The sequence below is a fragment of the Triturus cristatus genome, chromosome 6, assembly GCF_964204655.1.
Source record: "Triturus cristatus chromosome 6, aTriCri1.1, whole genome shotgun sequence".
Taxonomy (NCBI): domain Eukaryota; kingdom Metazoa; phylum Chordata; class Amphibia; order Caudata; family Salamandridae; genus Triturus; species Triturus cristatus.
Window position 1 is genome coordinate 860,628,859 of NC_140589.1, and position 16,993 is coordinate 860,645,851.

The window sequence follows — 16,993 nt, forward strand, 5'->3', positions numbered from 1 at the left end:
CCAAAGACCCCCTGCCACATAGGCAGGGATCACTAAATGAAGTTGGAGGTCCTATGCAAAGGGGTAAAAGCAAGGTCTTCCACCAATATGGGTAGCTGTCAGACTATCCTCCAGATTCTAAATGAGCCTCTAAATCATCTCTGCATATGGCATACACATAGGCGCCGATTACGATCCTGTAAAAAAATTCCCCGTATGACTCGTATCCGGTCTTTTTACCGTACGAATCGTACAAGTGCCGTACAAACTGCCAAGTACGATTCGCATGGGAAAAAGTCCATACGAATCGCATTGGGAATAATTCCCCACACGTCCTCGGGTCGGAAAATGTGTCCGACACGTCCCCGGACGATTTACCGTACAAATGTGAAAAGTGAAGTCCGACCGCGCAAGTACGATCCATCCCGTGCGTCCGATGTCACAACCGTATGGAAATAACACCGTCCGCACCGAACTCCCATAGCAACCATGTGCCTGCATACGCGCCGAACACACCCAGCCCTCGTATGTACGCGCCGAACACCCCCCCCAGCCCCTGTGAGTACGCGCCGAACCCCCGTGTATGTATGGAGCGTACCCCCCGTGTATGTATGGAGCGTACCCCCCGTGTATGTATGGAGCGTACCCCCGTGTATGTATGGAGCGTACCCCCCGTGTATGTATGGAGCATACTCCCCCTGTGTATGTATGGAGCGTACCCCCGTGTATGTATGGAGAGTACCCCCCGTGTATGTATGGAACGTAGGCCCCTGTGTATGTATGGAGCGTATCCCCCGTGTATGTATGGAGCGTACCCCCGTGTATGTATGGAGCGTACCCCCCCATGTATGTATGGAGCATTCCCCCCCGTGTATGTATGGAGCGTACCCCCGTGTACGTACGAGTCGTACCCCTGTGTATGTACGCTCCATACATACAGGGGGGGTACAACTCGTACATACACGGGGGTACGCTCCATACATACACGGGGGTACGACTCATACATACACGGGGGGTACGCTCCATACATACACGGGGGTACAACTCGTACGTACACGGGGGTACGCTCCATACATACACGGGGGGTATGCTCCATACATACACGGGGGTTCGGCGCGTACTCACGGGGGCTGGGGGGGTGTTCGGCGCGTACATACGGGGGCTGGGGGGGTCGGCGCGTACATACGGGGGCTGGGGGGGTTCGGCGTGTACTCACGGGGGCTGGGGGGGTATTCGGCGCGTACATACGGGGGCTGTGGGGGGGTCAGCGTGTACATACGGGGGCTGGGGGGGTTCGGCGCGTACTCACGGGGGCTGGGGGGGGTTCGGCGCGTACTCACGGGGGCTGGGGGGGGTGTTCGGCGTGTACATACGGGGGCTGGGGGGGTACGGCGCGTACCGGGCCCCCTAATCTGGTCGTTTCACGGCGTACTTCGCTTTTCTGGCACTTTTTGGGTGCCGTAAAAATATTGGCGTCCGGACTGCTGTCGGTTCGAATCGTACTTCCTGGTTCGTGAAACGCTGCCTGAGAGCGTCCCGACGTCACGTCGGCGCTTTCCCCGGATCACATTTGTATGTATCTTTTCGTCGGTCGGTGTTTTGTACGACCCGTACGGAAATGGTGTTTCCTTCGAATCGTACTTGCATGTTTGTAAAGTTTTACAACCGGGTACGAGTCGGACGGAGAAAAGCCTCCGTCCGATAGTTCGTACCCGGTTTCTCCAGGATCGTAATCGGCACCATAGTAGTTACTATAGAAAATATCTCCCTTCCATTGTTGAAATATTAATACACTGTAGCTGCAGACCGCACAGTTTAAAAGGTATTGTAAACTGATACAAAGTGATCCAAGACACTCACATGATCAACGGGCATTGCAACAAGTCTTTTGTCAAGTACTATGGAACTACAGCAAATCCACAAATAGAACAGAGAACAAACGTCTTCTGAGCGAATACTTGACCTTATCAATCCAATGCACCCCTGAGAAGTCTTAGCAAGAACATCACCCTCTCATGCAGAATTGCAGCCAAGAGACACACAATCTAAATTATGAAAAACGTGTATGTGGATCAGCAAAATAGTGTAAAACAATCTCATGACATTTTTATGAAACCACCTATTATAATACTCGGCTGGAGATGTTGAATTATAATTGATTACTACTGAAAAGGAAAGTATGGCAATACAGGCAACAGAAGCACATCTCACTATTGGGCATTCAAGGGACTTCAAACTGATCACCAATATTATGAAATGGAGAGCAGTATAATTATGATAGATGAAGAAGTTGCAATCTCATCCATCTATTCGAAAATTGAAGCGGTTATCACACTTCACAGATCATGCTGCACTGGTCAATATCCTAGTAGTCTATCTGAGATTTATTCTCAATAGATGTTGGTTGGTAGGATGGACCTTAGGAAATAAAGCAAAGGTAAGAGTACTTGAAAAGATAGATGAGGACGAGAGATCACCCATTCTGAGAACCAATAGATGTAGTAGCGTAAGCAAAGGCCATCTATCCAGGCTTTCCTACTTCCAGTCATGTCTTACGCATGCTAATTTTGAATTAATCTAAAATGGGGTACAATTGTAGTCTCTTTTCTATTCACATTTTTCTAGAATGTACAATTGCATACTAAATGTTTGATCTTACCTTGTTCCTCAATGATTTCAAGTCGCTCTTGAGCATTTCCTGTGTTGCTTTGTCTTCTTTAATAGGTTCTAAGTAATTCTTTGTCAAACACTCCCAAAACAGCTTTTCCTCCTTAAATGAGAAGGTTTCAAAAATATATTTAAATTCATATTGCGGCAAACAATTATTACTTGCAAATTTACTGTGGATGGTATGAAAAACGTTCACTTTATTTTGTCGGAACGCTTAGAGCAATATTTTTGACAATATTTCTCGTTATGGCCCAAGAAAGCTTAATATTTTGGGCCAACATCATTTGTTTTCTTTTTTCCATCCATATATTTAATTAATTATATCCACATCTGGGAAAACCCAGGCACTGACCCCGACTCATTAAAATGTAGGTATCTTCTGTGGGCAATAGTGTGAGCGATTGTATATAACATTTGAATCTTTCACTCTGATTTTTGTCAGTTAGATTCTCAGCCACATTATATGACTGCAAATCTACTTGGAAGAGGTCAGGCTGGAAAACTGAAAAGAAATTAATAAAAATGCTGCATACATTTTGACAATGAATAGGGCATTTGATATTGCATAACTAGATTTTCTAAACTACCTGTCTTTTGCCATTTTAGAAGAAATTGCATTGACTTTAGATGCATGACACTCTTGTCTTCTCCACAATTAAAGATAGCTTCTTTGTAGGTGGGGGGATGGTACATTGGGTTCTGTATTTGTTTAGGTTTGTTGTGCTCTTCCTTAAGATACTCTGTGCATTGCCCTCACATTTTTCTAATGTTCTGGTGCACTATTAGGATTTCCTCTTTGCAATGTGCCTGCCTGTACTGGCCCGGGCTCCTAAGCTGACTCTCCTGACAGGATGTCCATAGTTATACTGTTAACATGGAACATTCATGGCTTGAATAATCGCAGAGAGGTGTGGCAGACAATTGCATTTCTCCGCGGCACAGTGTGGATATCGCACTGATACAGAAGATCTACCTCACCATGCACGCTCCGGAGCGGTTGAGATCCTGGTGGATTAGGGAGACTTACTTTTCCACATATTCAGCATTCCTGTGTGGGGTGGCTGGGGTTATTCATAAGGGGCTCCAGTGGCGTGACAGAGTGACTTTGGTGGATGTGGAGGGAAGCTATGCTATAGTACATTGCACCTTGTTGGGGCAACTCACCACGATTGCCAGTGTATATCGCCCTAATGTTGACTCCTCGTATTCATTTGCAGATATGTGATTAAAGATAGTGGCCCTTGCACACTCAAAAATATAATGGGGTGGAGACTTCAATGTTGTCCTTGAACCCCAAATGAATAGATCCACCTCTGGCTTGTGTACATATCCCTGCTCTGAAGCCCAGCTACTCTCCCTCCTTGAGGACCATGACGTGGTAGGCATTTGACTTGCTAGATGTCCTGCTGCAACTGAGGGCATTTGTGTGACCACTGCTTATGGTGCCTCGTTGCACATTGACTAGTGGCTGATTACGAGAGATATTCGTGGGAGTGTCATGAGCATTGAACAACTGGCCCATACGCTTTCGAACCATGCCCCAGTGACGCTGAGCCTGGTGCTGGGATGCCCCATGGACCATTCCTTCATCTGGCGCCTACTTAATAGACCTCTAGACTATGTTCTTTTCCATGCGGAAGTATGTGGCGCTATTGCAGACTATTTCATGTAAAACTCTGTCTCGGTTGACTAACCACGGATACTCTGGGAGGCTTTTAAACATACATTTATGGTATATGCATATCTAAACAATCAGACATCCTACGAACCGATAGATGCGCCTACAGGCTTTGGAGCGTGAACTCCACCCACTCGAATTACACTTCTTTGAAACAGCAGATTCAAGCTATCTGGCTCGTTTCTGAGACACACTGGTGGAGTATTAGACTGCATGGTTAGCAACGTCTGCTTCCTTCACAAGGAGGGCACCACACACCTGTTTGGAGAGAGTGAGAGAGTGAGCTGGACTCTTATAGCACTGCTAAAAAAAATGGACCACTTCCTCTATCACTGAATAGCGACAGTATTCCTATGCTGGCATTACCCAGACCATGGTACAGTTCTATTCCTGATTGTATACCTCATAGGGAGATGCACCATTGGCCAAGCTGACCAACTATCTAGATTCTGTATAGCTACATTGGTTGTATAGCAATCACAGGCTCTAGCTAGACATCCCCTGTACAGAAGAGGATGTCGTTTGAGCTATTTGAGATATTGCAGGGGGCAAGGCCTGTGGCCCAGACGGTCTGCTGGCCCAGTTTATAAAGCATATGCAAAATACCTGGGGCCTCAATCGCTTGCAATGTATGAGGAGGCCAGGAGTAACTGGCCGCTTGCCCCCTTCAGTAAGAGAAGCATTAATAGTTAGGCTCCTAAAGCTAGAGAAGTTGTCCAACCAATGTGACTCGTACAGGCCCCTCGCCATGAATAACCTAGATATCAAAATATTTGCGAAAATGCTTGCGACCCGCATACTGCCCTTCCTTCCCACAATCCACAACCTCTGCACCATTTTTACAGTGCTACACACGCTGAACTCCCATCTCCATGCAATAGATGTGTTGCTGGATGCAACTAAGGCCTTTGACTCTTTGGAATAGTCTTATCTTTTCATGCTTTTACAGCGCATCAGCTTCAGCCCTGGCTTCCTTCAATGAATCAATATCCTGTACACAAACCCAACTGTTAGACTTCAAATTAATGGGGAAGGTTCCATAATCTCTATGGAACTGCTAGAGACCTGTCTTTGACAACATCAATCTCAACTATACGCCCTGTCGGCTTATAGTCTCCCTCTATGCAGATGATTACTCCCTTAAATGGGTTGATGGCAGTGTCCACTGACTTGGGATACAGATTAGCAGGGACATCACACAGAACTGGCTGGACAATTATGGCAGGGTAGCTTGATGGTTAGAGCTCCTGTGTGGACTTGACTACCACTGTTGCTTTCTGGCCGAGTGGCTATTGCCAAGATGGTGGTATTGCCCAAGCACCTATACCTGTTTGCAAACATCCCCATTCCACTCACTAGAGCATTTTTCACACGGATCAAGTCTCTCATGATCCAGCTATCGTGGGCTGGATGGCAGCCATGACTGGTGAGGGTAACATTGACTTTACTGTTCTAGCAGGGTGGGATAGGTACACCTGACATTGAGCTCTAATAGAAAGCCATACTAGCAAGCCCAATATGCAGTTTACTAATACAGCCAGTCAAATACTTGCCCCATACTGCAATAGAAGCTGACAATGCTATAGACTGCCCCTTGCGATCTGTCATTTGCACTACATCTACGCACCCGCATGGGGAGATAGATACAGTATGTTGCACTATTTGCGCTTGGCACTGCTTCCGAAGCAGGGCCTCGATGGACTGCCTATACTCCCCCCGTCTTCCCTCGGCCAATAACCTGGCATTGGCCCCCATTAGAGAGGCCTCTGCTAAATGTCAACTATGTAGGCTGGGGCTGGAGACTCTCCTGGTCTTATACCTCACAGGTGAATTCATAACTATATAGGACCTGCAGTCCCACACCCACTGGACCCATCTGGACATACACCTATATTAGAGATTGCACAGCACCTGCAGATCCACGCACCGCACATACCCTCGTAAACCCACACCACTACAGGCTCTAGACTCTGTGCTGAATAATCCCTCTCCCAAGCGACTGCTAACCCATATGTACACTTCTATGCAGGATAAGGCATCAGTGGTCACACCTGGAGTGCTGTTGAGATGGAGAATGACATTGGCGCAGATCTAACACATGAAGCATGAAGGTAACGAGCCTGTTGTCTCCAAATTATAGGCTGAGGCTCATACACATAAAATTCTTAAACCGCGCTTATCACATGCCCGCTAGCCTGCGGAGGATGGGCCTTATCCAGGAGGCAAGATGTGAGCGTTGTGGTTTCAAGGGGACTAATTTCTTGCACTTTGCATGGGGTTACACCAGGTTAGTGATTATTGGATTGCTATTTTCAATACTATAGACTTGAAAGCAGAGTCTTGTGTCACATACTCCGCTTCTTGCACTATTGGGGTATGTCAAAGATGTGTCAGCAGACACATGTTGCCTGACAGCAATGTTAACTGCTTCTTACAAAGAGAATAGTGGTAATGCATTGGGGTAGGTGCAAAAATCCCAAGCATGATGACTGGCTTACCATCTGCATGCCAGCCAGGGTTTTCAAGTGACTTCACTTGTAATATTGAACACAGCTCAAATAAAAGGATTTTTGGAGCTTCACACAAAATTCTGTTTTGCATTGGGATTGGGTAAAATACAGGCCCAGCAGCCTGTGAGAGGGGCCCCAATCAGCCCAAAGTCAATGAATATTTATGAGATATGGGAGGTTCTGGAGGACCTCATCACATTCTGGGGGAGATCCATCATTTTGCGTAAAGCCACTGCCTTGGGCCTTTTTAGAGGCCATGTGTTCCAATTGCATGTCATTTTGTTGCAATTGGTTGTGGGACCACAAGGCAGCTGCTGCACTGGCCTTAATACCAATCTGACCCTTGTAGCATTAACACAAATCTTCAAAAGACTGCCTACAATCCCTTTACTTGGTAGAGAAATGTTTACTGTTGTGTTAAACAGTCTTCCTTCTATTTCATATCTCATAGTTTCAAGGCAGAATTGCAGGGATTGTGGTGACAGAAATACCTCAATTCACAGTTAAAAGGTAGCTTTTGTTCAGGCCATAATGAGCCATCTTAGATCCCTAATAGAGGTCTGGCGAGCTTTAAACCCATGTACCACTCACAAGTGCCACAGTCTTTTCACACTCTGGGTTACAAGATGTGGGATCATTGGGCCTGATCTTATCGTCCAGAAAAGCCAGCTGGGAAAATCACATGCAGATCGAGTTGGGGCTGTGGGCACATGCGCAGCCTGGCCCAGGCCTGACACTCTCCTCTGGGAATGGGAGAGCATGCACTGCTGCCCCCTGCTGGTCGCAGCCTGTCTGGCCCTACGACCGAAGAGCAATTGGTAAAAGGGAGCAGAATTGTCACAGTAATTGGGAATCGGCATGTGTAATACGACCTGGTAATTCTGTTTGCCTTGTCACTTACCATTCTTGGGGTAAGAACTAGTAAGTGCATGCTGCAGGACTGCACTTACTTTCCAGAATCAGCGATTGTGTACCCTGTAATTTCAGCACATCTGCACCATGCAACCCCTGATCAGGTCCTCATTATCTCACTATTAGTCTGCAGAAAGACATGACAGATAAATAAAGTGAGGCAAGTGTGCATTTTGTACTGCAGGCTGATAATACCCATGTACGTCTAAGGCATTTACATCTCACTGAGCATAAGGGTAAGATGTCTACAATCAACTATGTTGCAGCCAGTGTGTCATGGGCCCTAGTGCAAGGAAGGACACGGGCTCCCTGGCTGCTTTTTGAACTGCCAATTACATGAATTGTCAGGGTTTAGTGGGCCCTTCTGGCCTATGGGTCCCAGTGCGATTAGACTTGCTGCTCCAAAGGTAGCTACCTCCCTGGCTGTCAAAGTAAAAGCATTTCAGGGGTAGGCAGGATATATAGCTATTTCTTACCACCAAACTCACATAGCCTACTGACTTGTCTGGTCTTCCAGTGCTTCAATTCATTACCTTTCAAGATTCCTTACTCCATCCACTGTTCTTCGCTCAGTAATTGTGACTGCATTTCCTGTGTACTACGGTAGTTTACCCAACCTGACCCTGTTCCTTTCGGATACTAGTCATTGGAAAAACACACACAACGCGGGGTGATTCCAGAAGATTTATTCATGTAGTAGAAAGACAGCTTAACATTCGAACAAGTTTCGTCCCCCATAAGAATTGGCGAAAATGTTGCACTGCCCAGGTGCAGGTTAACAATTCTCTCTCTAGTAGAATAATTGCACTTCGAATTCTGTAATGTCTTGGAGTCATATGAAACCACCCATTCTTCATGCTTGTCTTTCTGCATGAGCACTGCTACCAAACCTACACTACTGACATCCACTGATACAATACATTTTTACCAACCACATATAATTAATAAAATGGTGCACCAACAATTTCTTTTTTTAATAGTTTAAGGCCTCCTGTTGGCTTACGCCCCACTTATATTTAAAACTTTTCTTTAGCAATTTCTGGAGAGGATATACTTTGGTTGCATAAACCTGCACAAATTTCCCATAAAATTCTGTTAACACCAAATAGACAGTAGTTGGTGTATTGAGGTTGGCGCAGGAGCATTTAAAATGCTTTCCACATGGTTGTGTTTAGGTTTAATACCTTTCTTTGAACTTTTATGCCCCAAAACTTTATCTTGCCTAAATTTGCACTTAGAAAATGTCAATGTCAGACCTTTGTCTTGTAATCTTTTTAACACATCCAGTGCAATTTTATTTTCCCGAAAATCCAAATATCATCTTGGAAAGCAATGACTCCCACAATCCCTTCTCATAGCATTCTTCATTAGACGCTGAAACAAGGAGGCCGCACTTGCTAATTCGAAAAGCATTCACAAGTATTGAAACATAGCCTCCGGTGTCACAAACAGTGTAAGATGTTTGAAGTTTCATTAAAGTTCCACTTGGTGGTAGACACTTGCCAAATCCACCGTGGAAAAAACAGTAGGACATGCCAGGGTTGATATTGACTCATTGATATTTGGCAGAGGGTGTTTGTCTACCCAAATTTATTTATTCAGACTGCACAAATCCACGTACAAATGGAGATCACTAGATCCCGTAAGAGACAAAGTAATGGGAGCCACCCAAAGAAAGGACTATAGGTTCGATAATTTTCTTTTCAACCAGATCATTCAGCATGCTTCTAAGGTTATCACGGTACGCCAATGGCACATTCCTAACTTTGTGCCTCAGGTATCGCCTCTTCATTCACATGATATTATGCTTAAAATCGACATACTTCCCCAATTTTTCCTAAAACTGACCTGGGAACGATGCCCGTATTTCAGAAACATACTCATTTCCATCAGATGTAATTACATACACTGGCGGACATGCAATGGAATCTAATCTTATGCCCATTTCTTGTTGATGGGACCAACCTAGTATGACGTCACCTTTGGTTGCTACATACACTTTACCTCCTGTCCTACCCCCTCCAAAGTCTAGCTTTGCCCACAAGTATCCCTGCAAGTCAATTTAGTTGCCTGAATAACACCCTTTTTGAATGTCAGGTGTAAAAAACCTCTTGTTACCCCATATGTCAGTGAATAATGTTTTGCCAATAACACTGTATAAGACACAAGAATCAACCATCATCGTTATCGGTTTCCTGTCAATAGTTAGCATGCGTTTAGAAAAATCTCAGCATTTAGTGGCCCATTAGGATGGCGGGCGGACTTTATTCCGCCCGCCACCCTAGCGGTGCTGGGACCGCCCGCCAGTGGTGTGGTGGTCCCGCACCTGCAATTAGGATGCCACCGTGGCGATGGCATCCTCCATTCCCAGCATTGTGGCGGGCGGTGCTCACACCGCGAGGTGCCTGCCACCATGTCCATGACAATGCAGGGGGGTACCATGGGTACCCCCCATGTGCATCCCCCACCCCCCCTACCCTGGGGGCCCGCAACGGGCCCCCGACAGCAAACCCTGCATGCGTTTCCATGGCGGCATCGCACCCACGGAAAGGCACGTCTCCGCCTGCATCCAAATATGGATGGCGGTGTCATGCAGACACCGCCACCATATTGAGCACCTTTTCCGCCCAGTCGACTGGTTGACCGGCGGATGGTCTTTCTGCCCGCTGGGGTCCCCCCGCCATACTAATATGGCAGGGGGAAATGGGTGGCGGGCGGGGAGGATGTAGGGCAGATCGCCACCGCCATACATCCTAATGGACCCCATAGTGTCACCTACACATAAAATGGATTTAAAATCTGTGCCAGCCTCACTTTCCTCATCTTATGTAATATAATTAAACTTTTGAGATGATCTATACACCTTTCCAAAGTGTCCCTTTGTTTTGCATTTTATACACACTTTGTCCTATGCTGGACATCCCTTAAAATTTCCAACATGGAATGAACTTCCACACACAAAACAACTGATACTATTTTTTCCCCAAAGTATTTAGGTTCAGAATCTTACTTGTTTATTGGAGTCATCTGACATATAGCTATATAAACTTCAGAATTGGTATCCTGGATTTTGACATTCTGGCTTCTGATCTCATTTACAAACTTCTGAGACTCTTCAACTCCCTTTGCAATATTAATAACTGCACTTAAAGAGGATTCTGTACCAGCCCATAGTCTTTCCTGGATTTGTATGCTTTTTGTCATCAGCATTATTTGGTCTCTCAACGCTTGTTCATAGGTTATCGTTTCAAATGCACATAATCCTACTAATGTTTGTAGCACAGATACATAATCGTCAATTGAGTCCTCCTCCTTTTGTGCACATGAATACAATTTAAACCTTTCCATTACTGTATTGCTCTTTCTTCCAAAGTGGATACTCATTCTTTTAATGGCTTGGTCAAAAACATTCATATCTGTTGCACCCTCCAAAGAGGGAAGATTATTGAATTCCTTTAAACCTACCCCACCTAAGAAATGCTTTAGCAAAGATAGTTTCCTTTTTGCAGAACAATCTTCATCCCCTAAAATCTCCACATAAGTTAAAACATGGGGTACCATAATTCTCATTCCATTTTTGGTTCCCCAGCAGCTAGACGGAAGTGAGATGTAGCTGCAATATTAGCCATTGTTAATATATCATTCAAAACTGGTATTTAAGGAAATAATCCAAAACAAAACAACACCAAAACACTTATAAAAAATGCAAAGTATAGAAAACTAAATTCTAATTGACCCAAAATGTATTGTGAAAGTCATCACCTTTATACTACACACTACCGCAAGTACCTCATGACATAGTTTCTTTTAAGACCAATTAAATCTTCAGGTGTACCTGTCTCCTTAAATGCAGTTGCTCAATAATCAAAAACTGTCAGTCATATAAATTCAGGTGTGCCTGTCACCGTGGATGTAGATGCACAAGCACAACAGAAATGCCAGCAATAAAAAGTTCAGGTGTGCTTGTCAACGTAGATGCAGGCATGTGAGCGAGAACACCATTTCGATTAGTTTGGGTGTCAAATTTAGCCCAATCCAGGAAGGCCACTAAGGAGACCGTGACGGTACATGATGACGTTTACCTCTGACCCCTCGCTCATGCCCTCAAACTTGCGCAAACCTCCTATGACATGCTGGCTAATTCGAAGAGACAGCTGCGAAGTGCATGCAGCCTTTCTCTGGGCACACCTCTTCTGACACTCATGCTGCAATGAGCCTTGAAAAATTCCCAAACAGGGATAGTAATGACAGCATCACATCACCTTTGCCAAGCTCATAGTCAAAAGGACTTTATACTGATCTTTGAAGGTTGACACTGCGTGATTGTGGTTGGTGAGCACCAGGAGAAATTTGATGAACACTGGTGAACACCAGGAAACATTTAAGTGAGTGCTGCCTTTCGCCTTTCTACCCATCCTCGTCGCCAGTTTGTGTGGGAAATACATACACGACCCAGGGTGATTCCAAAAGATTTAATCATGCAGTAGAAAGACAGCTTAACATCCACCAACCTGGCACCGACTCTCCCATCCACTAACTGTACCCATCAGAATCCTTACACCCCCACATTCCTAGAATTCTTCTCTGTCACATTCCTACCTCCCAACCTCCTGACATTCCACTAAGAGTAAACATTAAACATTACCTGTGTGCTACAACAGTCTACCTAACCTGACCCTGTTATTTTTTGATATAGTCATTTTTACAATTTGCATTTACAAAACGCCAAGCAAATATGAACATATGGGTACTCACATCAGAAAGTTTCTTTTCCTGAAATAGACTGTGTCTTGACTTCTGGTTGAGTTGCCCAATCCAACCTAAAGACAAAATACCACAAATGATAATTAAAATATACTGTTTTCAGAGGAGTTGCAACTGCAATGCCAGGTCCTTCCTGGACCAGAAACAAGCATCCTGGGATCGGTTTTAGGGTTTCACCCCTCTTCAGCCAGGATAGCTTGAATCCAATGGCACAGTGTGACCGGGATCAACGTCTGGGCATACCCGGCACACTTAGGGCGAGAAAGCAAAAGACACACAATTGATGGACGGAATGCAGAACAAATCAAAACATTCACTCCCAGTCACGAGATCTGGGTTAAATTCATCATTCTTTTGCTCACCATGCCACCCCAGTGTAGACCTGGCCATATGCAAATCAGTCTTGACCCTGTGCCTCATGGGAACAGTCCAGCCCGAACTACAATGCCAGGTCCTTCCTGGACCGGAAACAAGCATCCTGGGACCGGTTTCAGGTTTTCACCCCTCTTCAGCCAGGATAGCTTGAATCCAGTGGCACAGTGAGACTGGGATCAACGTCTGGGCATACCCGGCACACTTAGGGCGAGAAAGCAAAAGACACACAATTGATGGACGGAATGCAGAACAAATCAAAACATTCACGTCCAGTCAAGAGATCTGAGTTAAATCCATCATTCTTTTGCATATGGCCATGTCTGAACTGGGGTGGCGGAGTGAGCTAAAGAATGATGATGGGTTAAACCCAGATCAGTTGACTGGGGGTGAGTGCTTGCAATGTTCAACACTCCGTCCATCATCCCCCTTGGTTTTGCTTTCTTTGCCCTAAGTTGGCATGGTATGCCCAGACGTGGGTCCCTTGCTCAGTTTGCCACTGGATTTAGGCTAGCCTGGCTGATGACAGCTGATCAGCCAGAAACCGGTCCCAGGATGCTTGTTTGCGGTCCAGGGAAGATATGGCTTGACAGTTCGGGCTGGACTGTTCCCATGAGGCACAGGGTGAGACAGATTTGCATATGGCCTTGTCTGAACTGGGGTGGCGGAGTGAGCTAAATAATGATGATGGATTAAACCCAGATCAGTTGACTGGGGGTGAGTGCTTGCAATGTTCAACACTCCGTCCATAATCCCCTTTGGTTTTGCTTTGTTCGCCCTAAATTGGCAGGGTATGCCCAGACGTGGGTCCCTTGCTCACTTTGCCACTGGATTTAAGCTAGCCTGGCTGATGACGGCTGATTATCCAGAAACCGGTCCCAGGATGCTTGTTTCCGGTCCAGGGAAGACATGGCTTGGCAGTTAGGGCTGAACTGCTCCCATGAGGCACACGGTCAGACTGATTTGCATATGGCAATGTCTGAACTGGGGTGGCGGAGTTAGCTAAAGAATGTTGATAGATTAAACCCAGATCAGTTGACTGGGATTGAGTGCTTGCAATGTTCAACACTCCGTCCATCATCCCCTTTGGTTTTGCTTTGTTCACCCTAATTTGGTAGGGTATGCCCTGATGTGGGTCCCTTGCTCACTTTGCCACTGGATTCAAGCTAGCCTGGATGATGACGGCTAATTAGCCAGAAATCGGTCCCAGGATGCCTGTTTCCGGTCCAGGGAAGACATGGCTTGGCAGTTCGGGCTGGACTGTTCCCATGAGGCACAGGATCAGACTGATTTGCATATGGCCATGTCTGAACTGGGGTGGCGGAGTGAGCTAAAGAATGATGATGGATTAAACCCAGATCAGTTGACTGGGGGTGATTGCTTGCAATGTTCAACACTCCGTCCATCATCCCCCTTGGTTTTGCTTTCTTTGCCCTAAGTTGGCATGGTATGCCCAGACGTGGGTCCCTTGCTCAGTTTGCCACTGGATTTAGGCTAGCCTGACTGATGACAGCTGATCAGCCAGAAACTGGTCCCAGGATGCTTGTTTGCGGTCCAGGGAAGACATGGCTTGACAGTTCGGGCTGGGCTGTTCCCATGAGGCACAGGGTCAGACAGATTTGCATATGGCCATGTCTGAACTGGGGTGGCGGAGTGAGCTAAAGAATGATGATGGATTAAACCCAGATCAGTTGACAGGGGTTGAGTGCTTGCAATGTTCAACACTCCGTCCATCATCCCCCTTGGTTTTGCTTTCTTTGCCCTAAGTTGGCATGGTATGCCCAGACGTGGGTCCCTTGCTCATTTTGCCACTGGATTTAGGCTAGCCTGGCTGATGACAGCTGATCAGCCAGAAACCGGTCCCAGGATGCTTGTTTCCGGTCCAGGGAAGACATGGCTTGGCAGTTCGGGCTGGACTGTTCCCATGAGTCACAGGGTCAGACTGATTTGCATATGGCCATGTCTGAACTGGGTTGGCGGAGTGAGCTAAAGAATTATGATGGATTAAACCCAGATCAGTTGACTGGGGTTGAGTGCTTGCAATGTTCAACACTCCGTCCATCATCCCCTTTGGTTTTGCTATAATTCAGTGTGGGCAAAAAACAAACTCACAGGTCTGTGGCCCAAATCAAACTCCACTGTGTGGAATGTAGGTAATTATATTCAACTTCCAAGAGTTTCCAGGAAATTCTAAAGATAAAAAATAAAATAAAGGCTTTATCAATCTCAGGTGTAGGTGGGGGATCAGATTGTGTATTAAGTTCTATTTCTGGTGTATTTTGAGGGGCCCGCCCTTCAGTGCCCCCAGAGTAATTTACCCCCTCCAATTGTACATTCCCTAATGTTACTGACTCATTGCCATCACTAGCTATCCCGCCCGCCACCGCTCCTAACCCTAGTGAGAGGTGACGTTCTGTCTTGTCTATTTCTTTAGTGATGACGCTAACCGCTCGTACTAGAAACAAGTCATTAGTTGTGCGTATTACTGCTTGTATATTTTCCAGCAGGTACTAAAACAGCAACTATTGAAATTAAGTCAAAGTAGATATCTGTACTAGAATTATGCAAAAAGCCATATGATGTTTGCAATAAACTTAGCCAATATCAGCATATGATCAATCAATCAATCAATCAATCAATCAATCAATCAGTGGTTTATAGAGTGAGCTACTCACCTGTGAGGGTCTCAAGGCGCTGGGGGGAGCAGCTCCAGGTCAGTCGAAGAGCCAGGTCTTGAGGTCCTTCCTGAACGTGTGGAGGGTTGGGGAGTGTCTGATGTCGACCGGGAGCTCGTTCCAGGATTTGGCTGCGATGTAGGAGAAGGCTCTCCCGCCGGTTATGTTTCTGCGGATGTGGGGGACCTCTGCCAGGGAGAGGTCAGCGGAGCAGAGGTTCCTCTTGGGTACGTGGAAACAAACTCAGTCGTTGAGGTATTTGGGTCCGATGTTGTTAAGGGATTTGTAGGTGAGGGTGAGGAGTTTGAAGGTGATCCTCTTCCCGACGGGGGGCCAGTGGAGGCTTCTAAGGTGTTGGGTAATATGTTCGTGGTGTGGTGTCCCTAGAATGAGCCTGGCTGCGGCGTTCTGAATGGTTTGGAGTTTGTGTAGAACGTTTTTGTTGATTCTGGTGTAGAGAGCGTTGCCGTAGTCTAGTCTGCTGGTTATGAGTGGGTGGGTGACAGTCTTTCTGCAGTCGGGTAGGATCCATTTGAAGCTCTTGTGGAGGATGTGGAGGCAGTTGAAGCTGGTGGACGCGACGGCGTTGATCTGGCGGTTCATGGAGAGGGAGGAGTTGAGGATTATGCCGAGGTTCCGAGCATGGTCCGTCGGGGTGGGTGGGATCCCGAGGGCAGAGTGCCACCAGGTGTTGTCCCAGGCAGAGGTGCAGGGTCCGAGGATGAGTACCTCGGTCTTCTCGGAGTTGAGTTTTAGGCAGTTGTCCTTCATCCAGGCGGCTACGTTTCTCAGTCCTTCCTGGAAGCTGAGTCTGGTGATTTCTGGGTTCTTGGTGAGGGAGAGGATGAGTTGTGTGTCGTTGGCATAGGATACGACGCTGAGCCCCTGCTGTCTGACGATGGCGGCGATGGGTGAAGAACCAGAACCAATTGGGTCTGGCGGCGCAGGGTACGCCTTAATCTCATGGATTCTCCTGCTTCAGCTAACAGAGACACGGGGACACTCTGTCGGCGTAAAAGATCAGATTTTATTAGCTGCAGCTAGTACAGTTGTCCTAGAAGTACACACGCTATGTTCTCAGGAGACTGCCACTTCACTCCGTGGCGCACAATCTTATATAGTACATAGGTGACATATACATTAACTAAGAACACACCTAAAACACATAACAAGAACCAATAAGAATAGTTCGAAAATAAGTCGGAGCCACTAGAAAGAAATGGAAAACAAAGTATCGAGTAACCTGAAGAAGCCTCTCCTCCAACTGTGTTTGTCATCCCTCCCCACGAGCTAATTCATTAACTGACTTGTAGCTGACTTGCAGGTGGCGGGATACGTTTGTGTGTTTTGGAGGACAGTTGTGAAACGAGAGAATATGAGCAGAGGACAGCGAAGGCCAGACGATAAGATAAAGTCAGAAGAGAATAGTGTGA

General features: G+C 46.3%; 1 protein-coding gene across 1 annotated transcript in view; it reads right to left on the reverse strand.

Annotated features, from left to right (window-relative positions):
* LOC146817971 (chitin synthase chs-2-like) overlaps positions 1-16,993 on the reverse strand; it is a 504,051-nt gene that overhangs the window by 11,431 nt on the left and 475,627 nt on the right. Inside the window, exons 15-16 of the mRNA XM_085609725.1 lie at positions 12,505-12,569; positions 2,639-2,749 (exon numbers count right to left, since the gene is read on the reverse strand). Coding sequence (XP_085465851.1) covers positions 2,639-2,749; positions 12,505-12,569 — 176 coding nt within the window. The remainder of the gene's footprint in view (positions 1-2,638; positions 2,750-12,504; positions 12,570-16,993) is intronic.